Here is an 11,557-nt window from a genome sequence, read left to right on the forward strand (position 1 = left end):
TGTAACTCCTTTACTGTAAAAGATATAGGGCCCTCAAAATGCAACCTGTCCAACCAGGACCAACTTTGGGGGGGGGGAGGGGGTCAGAACTCCAAAAGTAAAAATAATTTTACGTCAAGTTTTTGCCAGTCAGAGCCCTTTGAGGACATTACTCTTATCAATATTGAGCATATTAGAATACATTTAGCTGAGATATTACCCATAAAAACCACTTTTTACATTTATGCCCCTCTGAAAACCAATGTCAGACAATTTGCCCCACCATCAACTTCAGGTATGTTGAAGATATGTTCTTGGACAACATTTCTGAGAGATATTGACTTTGGTTCGTGATGGCTTCAACACATTAGTAAGGTTTGCCTTCTCCATAGAGTTGTACACATTTTTGACTTTGCATGTACACAGAAAAAAAGAAAAAAATTGAAGAGGTGCTGCGGTGCACATCCCTGGAGTTGACATGGAATGGGCCCTATGTAATACGATACTACGTCATTCCAACCCTAACCGTGCCCATGGTTTTTTTGCTATTGGAAGGGAAAGAAGAAACAAAAAAGGGAGAAGATGAACAAAGAAGTCACTTTGTACCCCAGGATTTGAACCTCAGACCCCTCGCATTCCACGGATTACACTAGCCCAGCCAGCGATTCCCCGAGTATGATTTAGGCTGATTGCATCATCGCATCACCTGGAATGCATGCGTCATCGCATCACCTGGAATGCATGCACAAGCAGTGCTTTAATAGTGAGCTATAGTGAGCTCTGGTTGGGTTAGGGTTAATTATTGATTAATTCTCTGCTTGTGTGTATGTCATCCAAAGCCTAGGCTTTTGATCCAGGATAATAATACAATACACACAGTACGTATGAAAAGTTGTGGAATCAATCTAGAGAATTGTACTGTAGCTCTGTCATATTGTGTTTTGTGTTTGCCCTCCTTCATGGCTGCCACCGGTTATTGCATCTAAAAGCCAAAATTTTCAAGAGGCACGTAGGCCCTTTCATGCAGGTCTGGTAATCTTTGTCCCCTCGCCAACTTTTACAGGGGCCCAAGGATGGGCCCGCCTACAGGCCTCAAGTGAAGGTTGATGTGTGAAAATACCTTTTCCTGGTCAATTCTCATGAAATTTGTACTCATGTGTTTCAGATCATGAATATGGTTAACTGCTTGCCCCAGGCTGCTTGCATTCATTTAGGGAAGGGGGAGACAATTTCAGGACAAACAATTTCAGGACAAAATCATTAAAAATTAAAAGTTTTAGCAAATTTTAGCATTAAAATTGCATATTTTTGAGCGGCTTCACACACATATGTCCCAGTAAAGTCATTTTAGTAGTAGGTCAGTGGGATGATTTGGAAATTTTGCCCTCCTTGGCTTGGTGGCCCTGGTAGGCCCCTGCAGAATCTGTGCTTACAACCAATTTTATTGAGTAAAGGGGAGCGGGTAGTAAACGGGGGTGGTTAGTAAACATGGTAAACGGTGATGATAATCATGGTGTCTTGGTGTAGATTATTCATCCAGTATAGTAATGATCATCTTAGCTTGATAATCATATTTTAGCTCCTGTCATAAAGAAGCTAACCTTTAAAGGTGAACCTCATTGAAAATAAAGTTATATATCAATGGAAAGCTTATGATGTCAGGAAGCAGAAAAGAATATTTTTTATTTGCATAGCGTACCAGGCTAGACATAATCTCCATGCAAAGATTGGATATTGGCACGCCCTAAATTACAAAAGCGAAATCGTTCAAATTGGGCGCTTTAGTTGATGGCGTCAGCCAGGGACACACAGTTACTTCCGGGTTTGATTGTAAACACAATGTCCGTGTATTACTGTGGCATGCATCAGGCCAATTCAGTCATTGTCAACTTTACATGAAAAATATCTTCAATAAAATAAGAATTACATGAACGAAATATCATGATCAAATCAAGAATGAAGTTCCTGAATAAAGTGTGGGGATTTAAAAATGGCTCAAAATAAGCTAAGGTGTCATAAAAGTGTAACACACAATTATTTTTCCAGCTCTTTTCTTTTGGTCTCCAACCAGGTTTAAATTATAGTATGCACATATATCGTTCATAATACACTAAAAGAAAGATAAGTTATAGACCATTTACTTCACAAATTTAATTTTCTAGCCCTTATGTGCGTTATATTTGACAGACACAATTTTGATGATTTTCTGCAATCAAATAAAAATTTATAAAGTATTACATAAGGTATTTTGTGGTTATTTAGGTGTAGGACCTACAGCAACTGATTGTGGAAAAAAATGTGTCCAAATATTACAATAAGGAGGATAAATTGTTATAAATAAAATATGTGTGTCTGTCAAGCCATAACATACGCAAGATGTCTGTCAAATGTAACATACAGAATAATAATTTGGCAAAAACAGTAGTTCAAGATGGAAAATTGAATAAAGATCACATGCAGTTTATAAATCACATGTTTTAAAACACTTTTATAAACTCTAAACTATCATCATAATGTGAACATCAAGTGATTTTTAATTTTTGTAAACGTATTGCGTATGTTACTTTTGACAGACACATACAAATCTCGCGTATGTTACTTGCGTACAAAGGTGAGACAGACAACACTTAACAATGGATTGTGTCATCAAAAATGCTTCTCCTCACAAAGTGATAGTGCCACAAAGCTAGGTGGGGCTAAATGCTATGTCATGTAGCATAATTAGCTGTATCACCCTAGTTTAGCAGGAATTACAGCACCGTCTTGCGTATGTTACTATTTGACAGACATTTCAAGAAAAATTTTAAAATTGTTATATGTTCAAAAAGATGGCAGCCACTTACAAATTGATTATAATATGGAGAAATGAAGTTATTTACAATAGATTTACCCTTTAGTTTATGCTTCAAGTCTTTGTTTATAAAAACTGAGGGACTTCAAAATCAATCAAAAGTTTGACAGACAATAGTAACATCATAAGGCAAACTTTTAAATCCTTTTTTGATCTGTTAACTTATAATTCATAATGCCTCTTTCTGTTTTTTTGATTGGTTTACTGCACCATTTTGGGAAACAGGTCACATGAATTTCTATAAGGATCCATAAAAAAAATTAAAAGCTGTTGAAAAAAGGCGTCTCTTGGCATGTTACAAATAAAAGTGTAAAAATAGGCATTTTTACAGCTATTTTTTATTTTTTTTATTATTTAGAGTGAAAGGATTTTACTTAAATTGTGTATGCTATGTCTTTACTACCTAAACTTGCAACTAAACTAGCAAATATTCCATTTCTATAATTATTATTTTAAAAAAAAGATGTCAAAATATATGGCTATAATATGACACCTTAGCATATTTTGAGCCAAATGGGAAAAGTGCTGGCCGGGGTGATTTGGGATAGGCCAAGCCATCCACGATATGCATAGGGAATATTACAGTGAAGCACGAAGAGCGAAGATTCGCCGAATGAAAACAGATTGCAAAAAATAACTGCTAGTGCTACCAGTTCAGATCGTCACACCAAGTTGAGATGAACTTATGAGAAAATGAAGGAATAGAATAAGGTACATGTACAGGATTTTTTAATTATTTCTTAGCTTTACAACCGGTCATGGCGGTCATGTATGATAAGCGAACTTGTATATAGATACATACGGGATGAGCTCAGTGACTGAGTCTCACTACGCCGAGTGTTCAGTATCCGCGACTGTACTGTACTTGCAGACAAAATGACCGATTTGATATTCACATTCTGATATTTCCAACTTATTGCTACTTCATCAGCAAAATTTATTCCTGTAAATGTTCCAAATATAAGGGAACGATTGATCAAATCTGCTGAAACACCCCATGAAACCACAGATATATGGAACACACAACGCATAAGTGCTGCCGGGCGGACGAAGCCCAAGCGAGTCGCTGTGTTTGTGTATATCCGACCCTGCAATTTTTTTCAGCAATGTGACGCGATCGTGTTCGGTAATCCATAAAACATGAATGTTTCACTTTTTCAGTACCGTACACTGCTTGTACTATCATTAAAGAATCGTGACACAAGTGACAATATTTTAATTTTATTCAGATATCAGAATTCCATTTAATAACGGTCTACTAAGCCTAAATTGTATTTATTTTATCATAAAGTATCTGCCCGAGTATCTGTTTCTTTCAATCGTGATTGTGTGGAAAGAATGTATTACCTAATGCGCTAAATATGAAAACCTTTATATGGGCTGGATTTGACGAAATCGGCGGTTCTTTATTAATTTTTTGATTACTGCAAGGCGATATTTTTTTAAATCAGATATTTTAAAATGAATCAAGAATAGGGAATGTCACAAACAAGTATTTAATTTGTTATTCGATCATGTTTATTCAGTCCATGACATGAACGGTACTCGGTAGCAGCAAGCATTTGCGCATGGGATTGATCCCAGCGCCCGCGCGAAATTCAAACTCAATTACCCAGTTATACCCAGCCAGTTATGACTGATTTTGTCAAAAATTTACGGAAAATTCATGTGTTGACAATAATTCTATTATTTCTAATATATATAGAAGGGACCAGCAACTTGAAGATTCCTCTAATTTCAGGCTTTATCATGTTTATTGTGAAAATCAGACTTGCCGGGCAGCTTGCAAAGTACAGGTAGCAAGTCTTGTTTACGTGTTTTCGAGGTACACAAGGTCATAGACGATTGATTTGGGTGCTTTTGGGCGCCTTAAAAAAGACCAAAAATTCATTCATTTTTTTTAATTTTCAGCTTTATTGGCCATCAAAAAAATCGGAAAAAATAAGTTTTAGTATCCTGAAATCATAAGCTTTTCATTGATATATAACTTTATTTTCAATGAGGTTCACCTTTAAGTGAATATCCAGAACTGTGATAATGTTGTTACTCACTTAATCCCTCAGATTCCTTTTGAAACAGCTCGTAACAAAATGGTTGATTTGAACTTTATCCCAACAAACATAAAACATTAATGTTAGAAGTTGCTAGAAAAATGTTCAATTTCGGGTTATAATGGTATAAAACATATGTAAGCAACATGTTTAAAAGTTGCAGCAAAACATTTTAAGTGAGCCTGTGTTGTTAATAGCTAGGCCTACATTATAGCCAGGATTTATTTGCGGGGGCCGCAGAATTTCCAAAATGTGAACTTTCAAGTAGTTCCACTAAAGTGGGCTCACCCATTCCCTCTGAAAAGTGGATATTTTTTGCAAATCTGTCACCCAATGACCCCCCCCTTTTCATCAGCTTACACCCAATGATCCCCCGAAATGGCTTCAAGGCCTTTGCTTTAACCAAGTTTCCAATTCTGAGGGGACACAGCCGGCTGCACGGCGCAGGACACAATGGTGCTTCGTGGCCATTCAAAAAGGTGTCGGCAAAAACTTTGAGTGTGCCCCCTTTCCCAAATTCCTGGATCCGCCACCGTCTCAGAGAAGCAGTCAGTCACGTACACATACATAGGCCTACGCACAGTAAGCCAACATTAAGTGCGTCCATACCATGCGCCACAATGCGTGTGAAACCATGGAGCCGTGTACGCGCAGATGCGTGACTCACCACTTACCACGCATGTTGGACACCGCTCACATTTGACGCGTTGCTGTCATGACCTGACCCATAAGGTAATTGACCTCAACGGCCTAGCAACCGACCGTTTTTTTTTGTTATTTCCATAGTGATTGAATAGTTTTGCAAAAATGAACGTCAGATGGTTTAATGGCAATATGTACCCGATCAATGTACGAATAAATCAGAGCTGAAAGTGAAAGCATCTCAGAGCCTGCTTCTGGACAAGATTTAGCGACTTCCTTTTATTTATATAGATTCTATTTCCAATACTATTCACTACTTGCACAGTTCTGCCATTATGTACTATATGAAGAGCTTATTTCCAAACCGTGTTAAGTCCACAAACCCATGTATCTGATTTCCCTGTGCGATATTGCAATGACTTGTGATCACAGACCTAGGGTTTGTGGTTGGATGCACCATTACAAAGCAAACGCACAGTACCAATACTGAATACAGTGTGAGGCCTTTGTTTCCCAAATGAGAACAATAGTCTGCGTATTGTTATGCAGCATTGTTATGGTAAATAATAGCTTGCTGATGGTACAACTCATTGTTGCTAATTGTCAAACTTGTCAAAGTAATTGTGATTGTATCACACAAGTAAATGAGACACATGGGGTTGTGGACTTAACACGGATTGGAAATAAGCTCTTCATATTTTCAAGGAGATCCTCGAACTGATGATCACATGACAGGTTTTGAGTTTTAAAAAATTGAGGAGTGTGATAAATAGCACTCCTCAAACTTGTGCGAATAAGATACTCACCATTACTGCTAATCTTGAATATTCCATTGCTGATTTCCTGGGAGTATTTTGAATAGTCACTCTGACCTGTAAACAATAAACAACAACAAATCACTTGAGTCTTGATGAACTTAATTTTGATCAATAGCATTTTGTTAATTAACATATTTTTTTAATCATTTGCTGAGCAAAACATGCTCAGTGAGGTTTATTAAACAAACTCTTTAGGCCACCGGCCCATGGAGAAAAAACAAAATTATACAGTGTTGTCCTTGGAGGACTTTATACAAAATGCAATATACAAGAATTTGGCTAAATTAACTGAGATTTTTACATTTGTGAAAAGCGAGTATAATTTATTGCGGTTTGGACTTTGCCAGAAGTGTGATGGCAAGAGGGTTTCTCTTTGAGCCTTATTGGCAGGACAAACGAGACAAAAATGAAATTCATCCTCAAGATCGTTTAAATCACACATCTGGCAAAGTCCATTTATTTTGTCTTTACATCTTTTGTTAAAATTCAAATTATGAGAGGATGTCCTTAAGAGTGTAATACACTCTTAATTTTCTTGAAAATGAAGTCGACCAAAGGGACAAGCTGCGAAGAAAGTACAAAACCGCATGGAATGTCTTCTACAGCGCGGCGCAAGTTTCCGGGCTCGTCGCGTCGGATCTGGAACAGATATTGATCATATGTATGGTCATAATAAGGAACTTAACAATTTGCACAGGAGACAAGTTAGCAGGTCAATGGAGTTGCAAGTAATTTTATTTCACCAGGAACCATCTACCGTATTCAACCTAATTATCGCATCCCGGTGATTAAGTCAGTGACTTAGATAACAAACCAAAATCTTGATGATGTCCTACATTCTAAATGAAAGTCCTTTCAAGGGAGGAGGGGGTCAAAATGTCCAATTACATTGGTAAAAATCTAGTTAAAATATCAGTAAAAATTGATCTTTTGGGTTGGAATTTTCAACATTTCACATTTACGTTTCATGGAAAGGTGGGGTCAGCCTTGAACTAAAGCACTTTCATCATATGACATCATCAAAATTTGGGTTTGTTCTCTTAGCTCTTAGATATAAATGTAGGCAACCCATTCATGTACAAGCCAAGTTATCAACAAAGCAATGTTATAAACCTAAGTAATTTTTAGAAGGTATGGATGAAAAGTTTATCCAAATGGTAATAAACATGATATACAACACATTGTATGCAGACATGTAAGTGCCATGGAAATGAAATTTCTTTTCACTTTTTCCCCTGAATACCAATTTTTTGAAAGAGCATTCCATTTCCTGAAATCAGGACAATGTTTTTGGCTGTTTCTGTAATATCCAAGACTTACTGGTTCAGGATCTGTGTGATGGCACTGCAGCACCCTTGGAAAAGCATTTTGAAATTTCAAAGATGGCTACCAAAATAGCTGCTTTCACTTGTAATTGGGACAAAAATCTAATCTGTGGACTCTAAAACTCAGTTGGAGGGAGGGAATACCCCTGAAAGTTCACACTACTTGAACATACATTGTAGACAAATAGATAGTTGCCGTTGAAGACAGTTTTATGGCATTCTGGGCTTTCTACAAGGCCTAAAAAAATTGTTTGCTTGGTGTAACCCGACCGACCCTAAAAATAGGCCCGACCCTAGACTTTTTTTCTTATTTTTTTACAACATTTTTTTTTTAATTTAAAACAAAATTAAATTTAAAAAAAAGAAACAAAAATGTTCCAAGGCCTTTATCATACGCAATTTACAGCTTAACATGTGTGTGTAAAAAAAAATTGCCCACCGACCTACCTTAATTTTTTTTATGTTACGCCAATCAAACAAATTTTTTTAGGCCCAATATAAATCATGGACTAAAGGAGTTAGGATTAGTTGCCAAGACAAAGTTAAATCATAAAATTTCTTCCATTTTTACTTTTTAGCTGATTCCAACCACATGCATAATAATAATTTAGAAATGAAACCAAAATTGTCAGGTCCATTAATAGGCCCAAAACTCTACAGGTCCTTTTTTCAAAACTTGAAACTCAATTGAACTCAATTGCAATGTTGCTATAAATACCCCTACTATGATTAATATTCAATACTGTAACAGTTTGAAGATTTTATTGTTATGCAACTGGTACACGTTTTAAACTTCCAATATGAAAATCAACACCAGGTAAGGCCAAATAAGAAAGATTGTTTGTTTGTTTGTACGTAGATCACTTTTTATAGATGGGTCGTTTGGTCGGTCGATAAAGTTTTTTCCCTGTCCCACAGAAACCAATGGTTAAGACTACATGTACATTCATGTATGGTTAGAAAATTTGGGCAACTTTTCAATTATTTGACCCGCAATTTGGGCTGAATTTTTTTGGCAACCCTAACACTGTGCATATGTGTACCCTATAAGCAAAGCAGACTTTGATGTTTTGATGTGTATGACTGAAGCAATGAGTTCAAGTCTAAATACCTCCATCGCCTGACCCTGGGTGAGCTGCTGGTACTACATCAGAACCTTAGCAAAATATATAAATTTACATCAATTTTATGGATTTAATTATTAAAACACACAATGTAATGATTATCAGGGCCTAGAGGTATCCAGATGACATGATCCAGGCCCAAAGAGTCATGAGAACTAGCATTGGCCTGAAGGTAGCCAGATGACATGGTGTGGGCCTTTGACCTTTGTGTGCCATCGGCCATACCCGTCCCCCCATATTTATTAAATATTTTGTCAATTTTCAAAAATAATCACCACATTATCAGGCAACATTTGTTGTGGTACTTTCATTTTTAATTCAAAGAATTAATTTACAATCTTCAATAAAACAATTTAAATTTTGTGTCAGAAGTAAATTGTTCTGTTGAATTAATGTGTACTTACTTATTTGCTCTGGATCCCCGAATGGATTTGCCTCTGGCTTATTCATAGATCCATAACCAAATTCACCTCGACCTTGCGCCATTGTGGCCAGCAGGATCAGTCTCTTACACTGGAGACAATAGGATCACTGAAAAGCTATAAACACATCGATCACAAAGTTGGATTATAAAACATTAGCTCTAGGTGAATAAAACTTACATGTTTTTAAATCTTTTTTTACTGTAAAAATTTTAGTTAAACACAGAACTTTATGACTAAGCAGACCTCACAAAATTCCCTGACCGACAGGAAGGGACAGCCTCTCGTCTGGCTTCAATCAGGAAACGTTGAGAGTATCTTCCAGATCCAGATTAAATTAGCATTTTCTTTTCGACTGTTATGTTGGGCTACGGTGGGAACTTATTGTGTACATTTCACAATTCGCATGATGTGCCGGCCACACAAATGCGGTGTGGATTCATAAACTTATTGGGACCAATTTACGATCTTCCGCTGTGGGTTTTATGCCAGTCCTACAATACACCATCAAAGTTCTGCCGAAGGTAGGCTAGCTCACATCACACACTATAGGTGGCGCTATTCGTCCATAGGGAAGTGGAATGTGCATGTACGGTCCAAAAATGGCTTTACTGTGGGGCTCAATGATGAAAATCACTAAAAATTACTTTTGTGATGTTGACTTATGTTGGTACTGGCATGATACTGGATTCATAAACTATCACATAGTGCAATCCATGTTCCACCAAGCAAAGTTGTGTTAATCAAGACCATCCAAAACAGTTTTCTTACAGTAAAGAATAGGAGGCCATCTAGGGTCACATACAGTAGTGTACATTGTACATGTGCCTGCTGTCACAATTTCACACACAAAATTTTGGGCAATTTGATGACACAATTTTTGTCTGTAACTTCAAAAGTATATGCACTAGAAACATGATTGACCCCTTATCAGGGCTGTCAACATTTTCGAATTGCTTGGCGTGAGACAGAGGCATACCGGGATTTGCCGACTCCAATGTTCATTTTGTACCATGATTGTTTGAGCCACGGCGCTCGAGATTGTGAAAAGCAGGGGGGGTAGGAGCAGCAAATTATTCATGACGATGCAAGAGATTTTACTCATTTTCCAGCTTTTTGCGTGAGATTTACTACCTAGGCGTGAGATTATACTACCTTGGCGTGAGACCGTGAGAAAGTGACCCAATTTGTGAGACTCACGGCCAATGCGTGAGAGTTGACAGCCCTGCCCTTATTGTTTAGGTAATTTAATTCTCTTTCAAATGAAAGAACTTTCATTCAGCTAAAAATATTGAACAAAAATATCCGATCTTGGTAGTTCACCACGAAAACTTGTATGGCTCAAAATTCGGACCGCTCGTGCATGGACAGATTGTATCAGTTTGTGAATGAGGACATCGTATAAGTTCCTTGTTCTAGATCTTGGGGACTTTGCACCCAGGGACTTTGCGATCAAAAACACAAAGTAATCACAACTTTCCACTTTCAACGTGATCTTCGCTGGAACAAACAGACAGAGTATGCTACCTCAAAAGCAACCAGGGTGCTTAACTTCATCAGAAGAAATTTTTATCACTGTGCTCCATCTGTCAAGGAAAAATTGTACTTGGCTCGTTAGACCCCACTTAGACTATGCCACAGCTTCTTGGGATCCCTTTACCAAGAAGAACATTGACACCATTGAAAGAGTCCAGAAGAGGGCTGCAAGGTTTGTGTCCAACACTTATGGGCAAGATACCAGCATCACTGCCATTCTGAAAGAATTGAATTGGTCCTCGCTTCAGGAAAGAAGGAAGTGCCATCGGCTTACCTGCTTTTTTTGGACGTACTATTGGCAAAAGATATTATTGGTTTATTGCCAAACAATATAGAATAGAACATATACATTTGATGTCAACTTGTCAAAATATTGAAGAAATGTGCTCCCCAAACTTGTGGCGAGTAGGCAAAATAATTCCCATTCAAACGCATGGGAAACTGAAAGTGCATTTGGGGTGTAGGCCTACATGTAAAGTGTTCAGTGTTAAGCTTACCGAATTTTAGCACTACCTTATTTCATGATTTTTGTGAGTAGTACGTACCTGGCAATTTTTCCAAGCTGTTGTGAAGTATTGTAGATATCTTTGATCAAATTCACATTAATAAAACATGTGAAAATGACTTGGAAATTATGTTAATCTTAGCTTAAAATTCGCCAACATAAGATTTTTTTGATTGCCGATGTTTACAAATTATCACATGATCCGTCAAGAGGTCAAATTGGGTCAGAGGTCAAAAGGTCAAACAGGTTTCTAGGGCGATTCACTCACGCTATGCTTTAAATCATTACGCATAGAGGTTGATTT

At 37.3% G+C, this 11,557-nt stretch overlaps 1 protein-coding gene across 1 annotated transcript in view; it reads right to left on the reverse strand.

Moving 5' to 3' along the window:
• Window positions 1–11,444, reverse strand: part of LOC140166905 (syntaxin-7-like) — a 36,546-nt gene extending 25,102 nt beyond the window's left edge. The window contains exons 1-4 of the mRNA XM_072190391.1: window positions 11,262–11,444; window positions 9,195–9,329; window positions 8,778–8,822; window positions 6,330–6,395 (exon numbers count right to left, since the gene is read on the reverse strand). Of these exons, the coding sequence (XP_072046492.1) occupies window positions 6,330–6,395; window positions 8,778–8,822; window positions 9,195–9,276 (193 nt within the window). The 5' untranslated portion in view covers window positions 9,277–9,329; window positions 11,262–11,444. The remainder of the gene's footprint in view (window positions 1–6,329; window positions 6,396–8,777; window positions 8,823–9,194; window positions 9,330–11,261) is intronic.
• Window positions 11,445–11,557: the final 113 nt, after the last annotated feature.

The sequence above is a fragment of the Amphiura filiformis genome, chromosome 12, assembly GCF_039555335.1.
Source record: "Amphiura filiformis chromosome 12, Afil_fr2py, whole genome shotgun sequence".
Lineage (NCBI taxonomy): Eukaryota > Metazoa > Echinodermata > Ophiuroidea > Amphilepidida > Amphiuridae > Amphiura > Amphiura filiformis.